This window comes from Panicum virgatum, chromosome 1K (genome assembly GCF_016808335.1).
Source record: "Panicum virgatum strain AP13 chromosome 1K, P.virgatum_v5, whole genome shotgun sequence".
NCBI classification, from domain to species: domain Eukaryota; kingdom Viridiplantae; phylum Streptophyta; class Magnoliopsida; order Poales; family Poaceae; genus Panicum; species Panicum virgatum.
Window position 1 is genome coordinate 48,327,429 of NC_053136.1, and position 15,234 is coordinate 48,342,662.

Below are 15,234 nucleotides of genomic sequence, written 5' to 3' on the forward strand. Positions count from 1 at the left end.
GGCGAACGACCGCCCTTCTCCACACTCCGTGCTCATCCAAATGAGCACCCAGCTCGTGATGAGCGATCATCGGGCTGGCTTCCGGTGGCAAACGGCGGCGGCTGGGCCCCTCCCATTCAAAGCCAAAGGATTCGTCTCCATGCTACCTAGGCATATGACAGTTCTTAGGCAGGGAAGAGCCCCCCGAGCTCCCGAGGTGATACTGGATGATGCAGTTCAGGCACGTCCAGGATGCCTTCGCCTCCGACGACTGTGGAGAACTCAAAGGTGGCAATTCCACTCCGGCAGGGAATGCACATGCCTTACGGAAGGCGACCGAAGGTTACCCCTAGATAGGACAAAGAGAGTACATCCTTGTAATAACATGGTGCCTACGTGTGGTCCGGAGTGGTAAAAGTCCGCCCTTGTAAACCCGACCTCTGGCTTCATCGCACAAACAGGCAACACCAGCACGTGGTCCAGAGCGGTAGAGGTTCGGCCTCGTAATCCCAACCTCTGATATACACCATGATAACCACAATAAAGGAGAATTGTTTTCTCAGTCTTATCTAAACTTTACAGTGATTACTCTTATCCGTTTTGGTTTTACTGTGTCCTTCTCCCAAACGGAGTCTTTTCTTTAGTTACTAACAATCCAAGTTGAGTTGCTGGCTTGTGGTCAGGTGGGGACACCCCTTCTAGCTGGAAGGCACTTCGGACCCCTAGGGACCTGCTCAGGAGAAGTGGTGCCCGTATCCTGGGGTAGAGAAGCCCCGCGTAGCTTAGCTTGGTAATGTACCATAAGCCTACGTACTTCACTGCCCTGTTACGAGTCCCCTAGTATCCGAGACTGCTGTCCCTAGAGGTCCCGGGCTCCTTTCTAGTATAAGGCCTGGTTTCCTACACCTTGCTGCAAGGTCCGGTGGCGTAATTCATGGGATCGTCAGCAACACTCAAAATCCACTCCGGTGGCCCGCTCCGGCGGAGACCGCTCGCCACGGTCGACTCAAAGTCCACTCCGGTGGCCCGCTCCGGCGGAGACCGCTCGCCACGGTCGGCTCAAGTCCACTCCGGTGGCCCGCTCCGGCGGAGACCGCTCGCCACGGTCGGCTCAAGTCCAGTCCGGTGGCCCGCTCCGGCGGAGACCGCTCGCCACGGTCGCCTGGGGCCAGGTACAGGGAAGTGGTGCACGCTCCCTGGGCAGTTCGAGGTCCGTGCAGCTGCTTAGGTTGTTTCCGTACCCTGAGCCTGCACCTTCGCTACCCTGCGGAGAGCGCTCTAGTACCCGAACCTGGCAACATGTGCTCCGGCCTTTAGGGGGTCCGGAGCACCCGCTCGCGACATGAGCACGCCAACACAGCCAAATTGCGCTAGAACGCGTCATGATGGTGGACCCACCCGCGGGTTCGTACCTCTCCCGAGGTGGGCCCGGGGGCCACTGTCGGTACCCCAGGACTGGGATACCCCCTCTTGCTGTGTCTAGGCAAGAGTCTCGTAGTTATCCTTAACTACGCACTGACGGCCGAGTAGCCGGACCCCTGTGGTCCAGAGCCCTACTCTACCGGCAAACGGCCCCGGACCCGCTCCCCGCTTGGGGAAGGTCCGGTGGCGCCGCGTGTCCCGGAGAAGTTAGCCCTCAGCCAAAACAGCTGGGGCCCCGGACCTCCTAGGGAGTACCGGATCCCCGGGTCCTGGATCCCCATATACTATCCGACACCCCGCCTGGGCTGGTCCGGAGCCGCCACGTGTCCACGGGTGCGGGCACGCGCACGGAGCCCTGTGGCTTCCACTGGAAGCCACGCCTACCTACCGCATTCAAAGCGGTAGGCGGAAGTACGCACTGCCATAGCAGAGCCCGAGGCGGTTTTTGCCAGGTTGCACTATTGGTCGCGTGTTACCAAGACGCACAATGCAGTCGCTGGCACCGCCCACGCCGCGTTTGTCAGTCTACTATGCCAGTTGGGCATGACGGCTCGGCTTCGCTTATTATGACGCCTACGTGGTAGCCTCGACAGACTACACCGCATGCTACATTGCCTCCAACGGGCGCCTAGCTGATGGGACAAATAAAGACTCCCTTCGGTCAAGATAGTCGACAGGGCGATGAAGCGTATCCAAGAAGAGATTCTCAACCGTTGTAGCTCCATTAAAGCTTTCTGCGCAATATACTATACATCCACGTCAGACCCACCTGTCAGGGTCTGAATGCCTGTGTACGCGTCCCCTTGGTCTATAAAAGGGAGACGCTCGCTAGAGAAAGGACGATTCAAGGCCCCCCGGGGCAGTGGATAGACTCGTTCACACCAAGAGCAATACACCTCACAGTGGACGTAGGGTATTACGCTCCGGCGGCCCGAACCACTCAAAACCCCCGAGTGTTCTTGCCCCCAAACTAGATTGGCCTAATCGCTCAGCACTTTCCCGAGTACTTTCCCTCTGGGATTAGATGGGTGCGTTCCGCCACCCAGCTGTGGGTACCCAAAAAGCCCATGGCAAGAGCATCTCCGGCTGTTCCTCTTCTCACAATAAACTATTAGGCAACAGTTTTCCAATACATCTTTTTTTTCTTCAACAATTATTGAATTGTTCTAATATTTGCCTAACTCCTCTCAATTAGAGGGATATTCATACTACTCTCTCAATACACTAGTTGTATTGGGATAAGATTATTGAGAGGTAAAATTATCTATTCCAATAATCTATAAAAGTGATATTGGGGTATTCTATAACATCTTATTAGGAAGTGTTTATTGGAAACTGAGATACTCAAGTTCTCGTTCCCCTAAACTTCATCTGATAGCCTTAACATTTCCAACCAAATTGGCAAATTGTATACCGACTAATCTCGCAACTTTTGGAACTAAATAATTAAATAATCTCACAAATTGTACACCGACAAATCTGAATAATTTAAGTTCCGCATTTTTTTTGTTTTGAAAAAAAGGGTCTGACTCAAGGATTCGCGGGCGACGTGGTGGATTGGCAGCGACCCGCCTGTAACTGCACAACCTCTGAGCCGAGACCCGACACCCCGGAGCCCGGACAGGCGGACGCGAACTCAAACCCTAGAGACGGCGGCCATGGATTCGGGAGGCGGAGGAGGGAGCGGCGCTCACAAGGCAGCCTCGGGCTCAGCGCCCTCGCCGGCGCCGCCGACGCCCAACCCCACGGCGATGCTCTCGGCGCTCATGAGCAAACGCGCCAAGCTCCAGGAGGAGCTCCGCTCCATCGAGCGCCAGGTTAGGTCTTCATCTCCCGCTGTTTCTCCCGGGCCCCCTTTCTCTGGTTAGGGTTTGCGTCGGCGGGCGCAGCTGTTGTTCCAAAGACGCGATCTTTCTTCGGCGCCCCTCACTGGACGTTCCGTTGCCGAAGATGTGAAACGCCACTCACGGAAAATTGGTGGTTGACATTTGATTTGGATCGGTGAGAGATTGTAGAATTCGACTTGCAGAAGTATGTGGCAACCTGAATTTGTCCTAAATGGGCAGCTATTGCCTCAATAGCAATACAAATCTTAACCGAAAAAAAAAGAACAAGTATTTTGAACCTCTGATGTTATTGAACAGAGCCATTGTGGCCTCGATTAGAGAGAATGGAATTGAATTATGACCTCAATTCGAGGAAGCCACTGATGCAGCGAGTGAAATGATTGGACGAAATGAAATGATCTAGAGAAGTGGACTGAATTTCGCTGATGTGCTTAACCATGCCCTTCTTTCCTACCATGCTTTATTGACAGCTTTCAGTTCAAGAAATATGGAACACTTGATGCTAAAAGAACTGTTGTGTTGATTATCAAACTAAAAGGTTGTTGTTATGCTGTGTTTGTCAGAAACCAATCATAATAAATGAGTCATTCCACTTATATGGTGACCATAAGAACACTTTTTATGCTGTATTCTAGTATGATTCTGTAAAGCATTCCATGAACTGAAGATAATCTTACTTCAGTAGTGAATCTTATGTTTTTGTCCAAAATGATTAAATCAGCTGAACACTGAGTTAACAAAAAGGTTAATGTTTCTTGTTCATAAAAGGGAGGGATGCATATTTCTCTTGTCTGGAGCTTTTCACTGCAGCCCAGTAAGCACAATACTTAGCAGTATTTGTGACTAATATTTTTTCTAAATAAGAGGCTGTTAACCATATGTCCTAGGGACAGCACAATATCTGTAGTGTCACCTGCATGCAGTAAAGTTGACTTAAAGGTAAACCTATATAGCTGAGAGCACATAAAGATGTCAAAATATTTGTAAACTTTCGTGTTAAAGTGTGCTTTTATTTGTTAGGTGAGTAATACCTAGATGGGAAATTATCTTTAGCGAAAACTGAGAAAAACATTATTAGTTCCTTATACATAAACAAATATATGAGCAACCTGTTCATGATTTGAGAAATTTTTGCCGAACTAATGTTAATGTATAAACGAACTAATGTCACTGTCAATACCCTCCCAGGTTTATGATATGGAGACCACCTACCTGCAAGAGTCTAATCAGTTTGGAAGTGTGCTGAAGGGTTTTGAATCATTTTTGTCATCCTCAAAAAACACGTCTAAGTAAGACACCTAAGTTTCATTATTTGGTCCTGAATAAACTTGATGCAGCCTTTAGGATTTGAAGATCTTCATTATATTTTGGGATATAGTATTCTTTGTATACAATATTATTTTGAAGTAAATTGTCATAACATTTCAATGTCTCTGTTATTCGATAGCACTAACTATATCGAATGTGACCTTACCTCAGAATTGTATACATCAGCATGGGCATGTATAATCTAGCTGTTGGATGAAATCTGGTTGCAAGATGAATAGCATGTTGGTTATAGCCGAGAAAAGAAATGTTTTTATGCTAGTGCTATGTTTTGTCATGTTAGTTTCTCTATCTACTGCATTTAGTCTGTTGTGATTATTCTGCAGACGCAAATGTTCCTTTCTCTGTTTCGCATTTTGCAAGCAATCCATGTAATGCAGATCACATAGAATCATTCATGATGGCTTCTGCCTGATTTCAGCCTCAAGCGCTCCCGGAAATTCCAGGCTGACGAGAGGCTATTCTCTCTGTCATCAGTTACTTCTCCAGCGGTACTGATAGTAGTGCTCAATGTTGCTGAACACCACATGCTTTCCGGTTGTCCATTTTCCTACTGTTTCCAAATTATGGAGTTTGCTAATTTCGATCCCTTTTCTTTTTCTTTTGCATATAGGTTGATGAACATTTGACTGGACGAGATGGTAAACTTTCTTTGTGCCCCCTTTTTTGGTTGAATTTAAATCCATAGCAGGCAAGGAAACACATGCAGATTCTCAATACTCGTCTCATCCTTGCAGATGGAAGAGAATATGGACCAGGCCGTTCAAAAGGCGGAAGCACCCCTGCAAATGGGCAGTAAGTTTCAGATACAATTTCTGAACTCTTCAGTCACTGGAGAGACCGAGCGAACAAGTTTGTCTTAATTGTTGTGACTGCCAGGCTCTGATTCCTTGTGTATTTTGACAGAGGGAAACCGAAGAAGGGAGGACGCCCCGGTGGGCGAGATGGCAAGAGACTACGGCCGTCCAACGATCCAGATCTGGACGATGAAGATGACTACTAACTCCTCCCGGTTGTAGGCCTACTGTAGCGGATTAACTTCATTTAGCGTTTAGCCGCACATGATTCTTTATGTATTGTCTCCTTTCTCTTGCAGCCCCAGCTCGATTGTTTTGCTTGCTTGCGTCTCTGCCTATGTTTTTAAAGCGGTAAGGCGAGGCGAGGCGATACACCACCGCCTTATCGCCTAGGCGACGCCTAGGCGGGCTAAGGCGGGCTAAGGCGAGACCTTAAGCAAGGCGAGCCGCCACCGCCTTGTCGCCTAGGCGACGCCTTGAAAACAGAGGTCTCTGCCTCCTCGCCATCTCCTGTTTTGTAACATAGGCTAGCAGAAAGCTAACCAGATTGTGAAAATTTCATGCAATACCTTCCTCTTAGATAGCAACATGTTCTGGATTTCAGTGTTTTCTATCTTAGCACGTTTTATTTAATGGCAGCGCAGCACGTTACGGTCAGGGCCTTAGAGGGCAATTGAGCCTTGTACGGCCCAAAGGGCAAGGCCCATCATTGTTAGGCTCGCCAAGCAATGTCTAAATGGGCCCTGGGGAACAAAATTTTGGTCTGCAGGCTCAAGCCGGGATTCTATCGAGGAAAAGCCTCCCTTGGAAAAGAAGAAAGAAAGCGGCGGAGGGTTTAGCCACTCCAACCTTCGCGGTCTCCTCTCCTCTCGTCCCGTCCCGTCGCGTCTCTTCTCCCCAGTCGCCGCACCGCCACCAGGAAAACCCAGCGAAAAACCCTGGGTCCCTACGCCTCCCTCGTCATGCTGCGCCGCCTCCGCCTGCGCTCGCTGGGGAGGGGGGCGCCGGCCGTCGCCGGGGCGGCCGCTGCGGTGGCGTTGCTCACCAGCGTCGCCTACGCCGACGGCGCCTCCCTCTTCCGCCGCCAGTCCCCGCCGTCGGATCCGGGCGACGGGGACAATTTGGGGGCTACAGCGTTCGGCCGCGACCCGGAGACCCTGGAGCGCATGGCTCGCGCGCTGCGGGAGATCAACAACTCGCCGCTCGCCAAGCAGGCAACGTGCTCGCGCTTTTGCCCCCCCCCCCCCCCCCCCCCCCCCCAACTGGGCCGGCCTGTCCTGACGGCGTTTATGTTTCCGGTCGGTTGCAGGTGTTTGAATTGATGCCGAGACAGGAGGACACTCGCCTAGCGGAGATTGAGGCCGAGAAGGTGCGCTACGCCATCAACGAGAAGCTCAGAGACATCGTGAGTTCCTGACGCCTTTCCCCCCTTTGTTGATGCAGATAATGTTCAGTGTTATAGCTTGGACGTCAGCAGCGTCTGGTTATTGGTTTTTCATGCAACTCAAACGCTCAATTATATACTGAATCTAATTTACATAAGCCTGACGAACTTCCTCCCGTCACCGTCTGAGTTCATGACTTAGTTGGAATCAATTACATAAGACGGGTGCTTGCCATTAGAAGTGGGATTAGTAAAGAAGCATAGTAACTTTATAATTGAGATGTGAAAACATGTCGATGTGAAAAACTTATAACTGTGGCTGACCTTCGTGAATAGCAAGGAACAACGTATTTAAAACTCCACAACATGCATGGAAAACTGATCGGCATGGAAAGGTAGAAGCGTAGAACTTTGGTGATGTGGTAGAGATTTTCTTTCATCTCATTTTGTGTGCTTGCATCCAACTTCTGTAGTTGTTGGTTGCCAGCAGTGTGTACTTATATTACTCCGTTGATATCTGATCTGCAGGAGAGGAAACGGAAAGAAGCTGAAGAGTACAACAATAATTTGCAACAACAAGCACATGCAAAAGCGCAAGGATTACGCTACGAGGATGAATTAGCTAGAAAAAGAATTCAGGTTTTGAAGAGACTCCTTTTTTTTTAATTTCATAGCGTACTTAAATGTGTGTCTATTTGTTGGTGCTGCTATGAGAGCTACACACAATTTAAGCAAGCATTGATTTTGACAGACGGAGCGTGATATACAAAGGCGACAAGACGCTGAACTTGTGAAAATGCAAGAGGCATCTGCCATCAGGACAGAAGAAGCTAGGCGTGCCACAGAACGGAAGATTTTAGAGGAAATGATACAGACTGAGAAAGAAAAGGCTAGACAAGAACAGCAAACAGACAGAATTAAAGCTTTAGCAGAAGCAGAAGCTCGAGCTATTGAACAGAGAGAATTAGAAGAAGTTACAAGGAGAACGATGTTAGAAAAAATGAAGGGTGAAAAAGAAAAATGGCTCGCTGCAATAAATACAACCTTTTCGCATGTTGAAGGTTTCAATTCTCTTTCAATTAGCAATATTTATGAAGTTAATCTACCATTTCTTTTTATTCCGCTAGGCAATCAGAAAAGATAGTCCAGGCTTTTCTGATCGTGTCATTTTTCAATATTCGTAGGTCTATTGTTTTCATCTTAACCTGACAATACTGTTACTGTTTACTGATGACCCTCTTCCCCCTCTCTTCTCTTTTGTTTACTTTGTTGTTAAGTCTCATATTTTCTAAGATGCACTTTGGTCTCATCAAAAGTAATTTGTGAAAACATACTTGGTCATGGTATGCTGAATTATTGACAAGGATCAGCGTCATTCTTCTAAAAAAATCTATTAACAAAATAATTATGTAATGTAGTAGTTTTTATTTGCACTTATGAACCTTTCCAATGTGGACTTGTAGGTGGGTTCAGAACGCTTTTGACTGATAGGAGTAAACTAATGATGGGTATTGGAGGAGTTACTGCACTGGCTGCTGGAGTTTATACTACTAGGTTTGCCTCAATACCAATATAACATATTAATTTTCGTTTTAGAATATGCATACACACAAATCATTAGCAAATCTTAGCTTTACCTCACTACCTGTTACATTTTCACAAGCATGAACTTTTAATTTTAATTTTTTCTCTTTTTAATCTTCAGGGAAGGAGCAAGGGTTACGTGGGGTTATATCAATAGAATCTTGGGTCAGCCTTCGCTGATCCGTGAATCATCAATGCCAAAGTTTCCACTGCCAATGTCTAGATTGCTCAAACCTACCTCATCATCTTTGTCGAGTGGAGCAGGCTTTGATAATGTTATTCTGCACCCTTCACTCAAGCGGAGGATTGAACATCTTGCACGAGCTACTGCAAATACAAAGTCTCATGGTGCACCATTCCGCAATATGCTGTTCTATGGACCTCCTGGAACTGGCAAGACTTTAGTAGCAAGGGAGATGGCTCGCAAATCTGTAAGTTCGGTGGATCTATGTTTCCTTCCACCATAGAAAAATAGCTAATCTTCTGAAATGGCTTGTTTTTTTTTTCCTTCTGGTCATCAGTTTATAAGGTTTAAAACGAATAATGGCATAGAGTGGTGTTCAGTGGTCTGTGGACCTTCCCTTTGTTGTATATTGTATTTTGTTATTTTGATTAATTGAGTTATCTTCTTTGAAACGAGACTAGTTTGGACACAAGTTTGGTATTTAAGATAGTCAATTCATATATACTTGAAGAGGCATGTGGTATACATTAACACTCACACCCTTGCATTCATGGCATGACAGGGCCTGGATTATGCCATGATGACGGGAGGAGATGTTGCGCCCTTAGGATCAGAGGCTGTTACCAAGATCCATCAGATATTTGACTGGGCTAAGAAGTCCAAAAAAGGAATGCTGGTTTTCATTGATGAAGCTGATGCTTTCTTGTGCGAGTAAGTTTTTAACATGACTCCTAAATGATCCAGGACTGGTTAACATTCTGATTAATATGACTAGCGAGTTGCACTCAAGCACATGTGCTTTCACTTAGTTATCAATCTTGAGTTGAACTAGTTTAGAATCTTAACATAAGCTTAATTTGAACCCAGTTTAATTAGAACCCAACAACACTATGGAACTTCTTATGTGCAATGACAGTACTCTTTGGTATTGTAGCAGCACAACAGTTTTCTGTTCTCACACATAGTTTCTCCTAATTTTAGTCTATGGGCTCATCCCTCCTATCGTGGCTTATTAAGCTCAGAATGAATTAGTCTTATCTCACGAAATGTCTGCAATCACCTGTCTATGGTTACCTCCCGCCTAAATCCCTTCCCCTTTCAAAAAAAAAAAAACTCTTCAGGTGGTGCCATCCGCACCCATTGATGTAAGAGTCATCATGAAACTGTAAATGTATATATATTAAATGGTTGGTTCCACACAAGAAGTTCCATCTACCTCTAATGTTTTATTTTTCAATATACCAGGCGGAACAGTACCCATATGAGTGAAGCTCAGCGGAGCGCTCTCAATGCACTATTGTTTCGGACCGGTGACCAGTCAAGGGATATTGTCCTTGTCCTAGCGACAAACAGACCTGGTGATCTTGATGCTGCTGTCACTGACCGTATTGATGAAGTCATAGAGTTTCCCATACCTGGGGAGGAGGAGAGGTTCCAACTGCTCAAGTTATACTTGAAGCAATATATACTCAAGGAAGAGGGCAAAGGCTCTTCTTGGGGTGCATTGTTCAAGAAGCAGCAGAGGAAGATACAGGTGAAGGACATAAGCGATGATTTGCTCCGGGAAGCTGCACGGAAGACCGATGGCTTCTCTGGCAGGGAGATTGCGAAGCTGGTGGCTAGTGTGCAAGCTGCTGTTTATGGCCGGCCTGACTGTATATTGGATCCCCAGTTGTTTTCAGAAGTTGTTGACTACAAAGTGACCGAGCATCACCAACGCATCAAGCTTGCTTCAGAGGGTATGGCTTGATCAACAAGAGAGATTTACCTGGAAGCTTGGATCTTCATATGAGGGACAAGCACCTCCCACTGACTTCAGTAGTAGTGGATGTTTTGGGTTCCGGTGGAGATTTCAGGAAAATCCTGTATGTTTAGGGTATGTTCCCACCAGTTTTGTTCACATATGGTTGCTTTGCTTGCAGCAGGAGTTGTCCGAGGGACAGCCAAATAGGATGGAGTTGTGCTGAAACTGAAATAGTTGTTCTAGGTTTGCACTGTGTTTTATAGTCTCCTTGAGCCTATTGATTTAACCATTCTTGGTCGCATCTGTACGCTTGTTTATGTCAATGAAAAAGGGGCCATTTATGTGATTGTTCTACTTGCCCGGCCTCCTGCAACCCGTTTCCTGTAGATTGGTGGCTGGCGATTTTTTTGACTTGTATTGCCTCGCGCCTCATTGCCCGGTTACCGGTGTCTTTTCTGAAACCGTGCCATATCCTGCTCTCTTAACGCATTTGCTTGGCTCATCAGAGCTCACGCAACATAGATTCCGAGCATAAACAAATTGTATGCATTCAGGATTAGCACCTGACGGAACGGGAACTTGGAGCCAAAGAGATTCTAATGGGCTGCTTGTTTGTTTCTCATAGAAGAAAATGACCGCTACTATGGCTGTGTTTAGTTCCGCAAAAAGTTCCCAAAAATTTTCACTGACGCACATCACATCGAATTTTACGATATATGTATGGAGTATTAAATATAGTTAAAAAATATAACTAATTGCACAGTTTGGTTATAAATGACGAGACGAATTTTTTGAAACTAATTACTCCATAGTTGAACAATAGTTACCAAATAAAATCGAAACGTGCTACAATAATTTTTTCGCGAACTAAACACACCCTATATTCTTCTGTACTGGTTCCACCGAAATGGATCTTTCAGACAACGAAGACTACCGCATTGAGAGACTGAGAGTATGGTCCCCCCCCCGCGCTGCCCCGCTGGCCTAGATCAAGGTTGTGTAAATGACGCAGCCTCTGATCGAATAAATAAGCATGGTCACACTCACATCCACGCATACAAGGCACGTCTTAAGGCTGTTCGGCTGATCCAATGAATAAATAGTATTATGTGAGAGAATATAAATCGAGATAATCCGAGACAAGCCAAGATTGGATCAGCCGAACAGCCCCCTTGTTCTGAAAAATCTCAGATTTTGGAACCACAAAAGGTGAGCTATCGCTAAGTACACACAGTACCTGCGGATTTTAGAGTCTTTATTTATTACTACTAGTTATATATGCACTTAGCGCAAGTGCGTCCTGTTGCTTCTGCTGCCACGACTGCCACTTCTAGCATGAAAATCACAAGAACCCAATGTTAATTCTGACAAATCTGAAATTTAATTCTGACAATATTTATATCTGAAATTTAATTCTGACAGCATATAACTTCAGCTTCAGGAATCAAGGAGCAGTTTTACCCTACAAAATTCGACAAATCTTTCAGAGATGCATCACATAAATCTTGGTTATAAATGCCTACAAGGCGCTTGGATTCAGACTTCTGGCAGCTGAGAACATCAGCTTCAGAGTTCAGGATCAATCAAGGATACAGACCCATCATTTGCAGCTGTTGTTGTACCTGGTGCTGGTGACATAAAACGACTAAATGGGATGAGATGTCATTACCAGCAAGGCAACAACACACCTTTCTCCTTGTCACGTTTGAATGGCTCCCATCCAAGCCTCCAGCTGCCGACAATGCACATATCATCATTCACCCCGCTGCATACCCCATAATAATCCATGAATCCAACATACACACTCAAATACTACAACACACACAGGCTTCCTTTCTCTCCCTTTTGAGTTCCTGACACCCCAGTCCACTCTCATATGGCACACACACCTGCCTTCTGGCCAAAGCTCCCCCAACTCTAGCTACAGTACTGATGCACTTGTGGCCAAAGAGAGTGATGGGGCAAAAAATGAAGTCTCTACCACCAGTACTGTTCTGCACTACTGTGCTAAGCTTTGGCAGGCGGCCCGTAGAAGCAGCTCAGGCAAAATTGCCCCTCAAGAAAGGCTGCAGATGCCCTTAAGAAAGGGGTTTAGGCTGCAAGCAAGCAGAAGAGAGGACACACCCCCTCAAGAGAGGACAGAAAGCTACTGCTGGAAGGGAAGGCTTAGAAGCTAGGAACCCTGCTTTAATGACCCCTCTAATTGTACTTTGCACACCAAATGACAAAGCCCCATGCCTAAGTACATTCCCCTCCCAGCAAAAGGGCCCCTCACCAAACCCAACCAAACCAAACCAGACCCCAATGCATGCAATGCCATTGCAGCACACAGAGCACAGCACAATGCTCTCTGGAGCGGCTGCCCTGCCAAAAGGAATCCAACAAGCCCAAAAGGCAAAGTCAAAAGGAGGGGACGCCCCAAGAGAGCGTTGCATCAAGCAATGCAATGGCAATGCAGGGTTGCAGCAGCACTGCCACGACACTGCACACATCCAAACACAGCTGCGCATGCACTACCATTCTCTGTCTCTCCCTCTCATAAGAGAGAGAGAGAGAGAGAGAAATAGAGAGGAGGGGGATGAAGAAAGCCCTAATATGCAGTGAACATTAGCATAAGAAAGAATTGTCAATGCACGTGCCGTGATGCTAAGTTGCTAACCTTAATGAGGTTATCCAAATGAGGGGTAAGGCTAAGATGAGATTAGGTCACATAATCATATTACTGCCTCCTAACTGCTGCATGATGAGTTAACTTCTTAACAACCAGAATGTCACTGAAATTACAAGGGAAGAAGAAGGATAAAGAAATGAGCTAATAAGCTAATGGCATCCTCTGATCCTCTCGCATTGTTCTGCCGCTACTCTCGGTGCTCACTCATGCATCATGCTGCTGCTGCTGCTGCGGCGGCGGCGGCGGCTGGTGGAGGTGGATTTGGTGAGGAGGTGGAGGCGGGTGGTGGTCATGGCGGTGATGCGGCGGCGGCGGGGACTGGGAGGACGGGGGCGAGGGCGAGGGCGGCATCTTGGCTAGGTGCTTGTTGTTGTGCATCCACACCTTGAGCACGCGCCGGGAGACGCCGACCTGGTCGCAGAAGGCGTCGACGGCGTCGGAGTCAGGCTTGTTGATGCGCCACCCGAGGCGGTGCGCGAACTCGCGCATGCGGTCCTTCTGCTCCGCCGTGAACTTGGTCCGGAACCGCTTCTTGCTCGGCGCCGGGGGAGCGGAGGCCGAGCCCCCGACGGCCAGCTGCGCGTGCGCGTGGGGCGGGAGCGTAGGCGGCGGGGCCGGGTGCGCGGCGGCTGGCGCCGGCGCGGGGCCGCGCAGCTCCTCGCTCGAGGACTCGGTCAGCGCGGCGGGCGCGGAGGACGGGGACACCGGGACGTGCGGGCGCGTCGTCTGCATGTGCGGCGGCGGCAGGAGCAGCGGCATGACACGGGAGGAGTTGGCGGTGGGGGTTGCCGGCGAGGGCGACACAGCCGGCGCAGCGCCGGGGACAGCCTCGCGACGGTGGAAGCTGCGGTGGCAGCCGCAGGCGGCGCAGGCCAGAGCGGCGGCGCCGTCGCCCGCGGACGGCATGAACTCGCAGCAACCGTCGAGCACGTGCGCGCCCAGCCGCGCCGCGTGGTTCCGCAGGCACTCCCGGTACCTCCACTGCGTCGCCTCCACCGGCACCACGGCTCCGGCGCCAGGCGCGAGGGTGAGCGTGGAGGCCGCCGGGGACACGGTGCCGCCGCCGAGAACGCCATTCCTCGCCCCTTCTTGGTGGCGCCGGGGCTGGGGCGGCGGCGCCCCCGCAGCTCTCTCCCTCTCCCCTCTCCTCGGATGGAGCTGCGGCTGCCGCTGAGCCGGCATGAAGCCGGGGGGAGGCAGCGGTGGCTGCGTCACCAGAGAGGAGTCGGGTGGCAGGCGCGGCCTCGAGAAGGCGGCGGCGTCCATGAGCGACGCGTGGGAGCCAAGGCCAAGAGCTTGGGCGTGCACCTGCTGCTGCTGCGGCGCGCCTACTGGTGCCGCTGCCGCAGTGGTATAGCGGTGACCTCTGGCCTCCTCCTCCTCGTCTTCCTCTTCTTCCTCCTCGTCTTCTACCTCCTCCTCCTCCCCTTCCTCCTCCTCCACATGCGATGATCTCTTGTACTCCATGGCTTCAGCTACCAAACTAGGTTTGGGGGGGCTGAGCTAGAGCTCGGAGGGTTCGGTGGTCTAGGAAAAGGATTCTTTCCCTCCTAGCTTTTGCTTGGGAGGCTGTCTGTGTTGGTGGCGCTGTGCTCTACTTGTAGGTTTTGGAGAAGAAATAGGGGAGGGGGATGGTGTTGGCCTCAAGGGGGAAGGAGGGGGATGATGGATTATATTGCTTGGTCAAGCTAAGCTAGATTACAAGGGAAGGGAGTGGTAAAAATACACTAACAATACCAATCACAATAACAATTTGGCACAAAGTGGGGAATGTCTCCTTGTGAGAGAGCTAGCTAGGAGAAAACATATCCATCTTATCTATCCATCCATGCCTACACCCTTAAAGGACCAAGGCCAAGGTGGAGGAAGAGAACAACAACTAGAGGAAGGGGGAGGACGGAGGAGAGGAGGTGACAGGAGAGAGAGAGAGAGAGAGAGAGAGAGAAATGTGTGTGTGTTTGAAGGAGTCCAGTCTACCACTCCCCCAGACCCCCACAAGGCCACAACACAGAGGTGAGACTGGATGAGTGACATGGGAGAGAGGATGGGAGGTGAAGCCCATGCCCACCGACAGGGCCATGTTTCACCCCCTCCCGCACCTGCACTATGGCCATTGTCACCTGCTCGTCCGTCCATGGCCATTGTCACCTGCTCGTCTTCTCTTTCTCCACCAGCCCTAGCTTAGTTTTGCTTAATTGCACTCGCGCAGCATAAACCCTGTTTACCTTCCAGTTGTGCAAGTGCCAGTGCCGGTGCCAGTGACCTACTACCACACTGCAATAAGTGCAGCTTGTGT

At 49.0% G+C, this 15,234-nt stretch overlaps 3 protein-coding genes across 5 annotated transcripts; 2 read left to right on the top strand and 1 right to left on the bottom strand.

The window, feature by feature from the left end:
- Positions 1-2,944: 2,944 nt before the first annotated feature.
- LOC120649591 (ATPase family AAA domain-containing protein 3C-like) lies at positions 2,945-10,621 on the top strand. Its single transcript, XM_039926432.1, has 14 exons — positions 2,945-3,218; positions 4,437-4,537; positions 4,996-5,065; positions 5,188-5,215; positions 5,312-5,369; positions 5,481-5,859; positions 6,141-6,585; positions 6,681-6,776; positions 7,284-7,394; positions 7,507-7,816; positions 8,219-8,309; positions 8,461-8,770; positions 9,086-9,234; positions 9,769-10,621. The coding sequence occupies exons 7-14, from the start codon at positions 6,334-6,336 to the stop codon at positions 10,271-10,273; spliced, it is 1,824 nt and encodes a 607-aa protein (XP_039782366.1). The 5' UTR covers positions 2,945-3,218; positions 4,437-4,537; positions 4,996-5,065; positions 5,188-5,215; positions 5,312-5,369; positions 5,481-5,859; positions 6,141-6,333; the 3' UTR covers positions 10,274-10,621.
- On the top strand, positions 2,950-10,621 carry LOC120649600 (chromatin modification-related protein MEAF6-like). 3 transcript variants are annotated; one of them, XR_005665307.1, is made up of 14 exons: positions 2,950-3,218; positions 4,437-4,537; positions 4,996-5,065; positions 5,188-5,215; positions 5,312-5,369; positions 5,481-5,859; positions 6,141-6,585; positions 6,681-6,776; positions 7,284-7,394; positions 7,507-7,816; positions 8,219-8,309; positions 8,461-8,770; positions 9,086-9,234; positions 9,769-10,621. XR_005665307.1 is itself a non-coding variant. In XM_039926447.1 (6 exons), the coding sequence occupies exons 1-6, from the start codon at positions 3,060-3,062 to the stop codon at positions 5,575-5,577; spliced, it is 513 nt and encodes a 170-aa protein (XP_039782381.1). In that variant the 5' UTR covers positions 2,950-3,059; the 3' UTR covers positions 5,578-5,979. The 3 variants fall into 3 exon arrangements, 1 of the variants encoding a protein (XP_039782381.1); XR_005665310.1 differs by lacking the exons at positions 6,141-6,585; positions 6,681-6,776; positions 7,284-7,394; ... (3 more) ...; positions 9,086-9,234; positions 9,769-10,621 and adding an exon at positions 5,860-5,974 and having other exon boundaries at positions 2,975-3,218; positions 5,481-5,698; XM_039926447.1 differs by lacking the exons at positions 6,141-6,585; positions 6,681-6,776; positions 7,284-7,394; ... (3 more) ...; positions 9,086-9,234; positions 9,769-10,621 and having other exon boundaries at positions 5,481-5,979.
- Positions 10,622-12,670: 2,049 nt separating this feature from the next.
- LOC120649614 (zinc-finger homeodomain protein 7-like) lies at positions 12,671-14,992 on the bottom strand. The gene has a single exon (XM_039926459.1). It carries the CDS (start codon positions 14,403-14,405, stop codon positions 13,143-13,145), a length of 1,263 nt encoding a protein of 420 aa, XP_039782393.1. The 5' UTR covers positions 14,406-14,992; the 3' UTR covers positions 12,671-13,142.
- Between the last annotated feature and the right edge of the window lie 242 nt (positions 14,993-15,234).

Coding starts and splice junctions, on each gene's coding strand:
- LOC120649591 (XM_039926432.1), top strand. CDS start 6,334: ATGCTGCGCCGCCTCCGCCTGCGCTCGCTGGGGAGGGGGGCGCCGGCC. Junction 7,817..8,218: donor AACCTTTTCGCATGTTGAAG/GTTTCAATTCTC, acceptor GTGGACTTGTAG/GTGGGTTCAGAACGCTTTTG. Junction 8,310..8,460: donor GCTGGAGTTTATACTACTAG/GTTTGCCTCAAT, acceptor TTTAATCTTCAG/GGAAGGAGCAAGGGTTACGT.
- LOC120649600 (XM_039926447.1), top strand. CDS start 3,060: ATGGATTCGGGAGGCGGAGGAGGGAGCGGCGCTCACAAGGCAGCCTCG. Junction 3,219..4,436: donor TCCGCTCCATCGAGCGCCAG/GTTAGGTCTTCA, acceptor ATACCCTCCCAG/GTTTATGATATGGAGACCAC. Junction 4,538..4,995: donor TCCTCAAAAAACACGTCTAA/GTAAGACACCTA, acceptor GCCTGATTTCAG/CCTCAAGCGCTCCCGGAAAT.
- LOC120649614 (XM_039926459.1), bottom strand. CDS start 14,405: ATGGAGTACAAGAGATCATCGCATGTGGAGGAGGAGGAAGGGGAGGAG.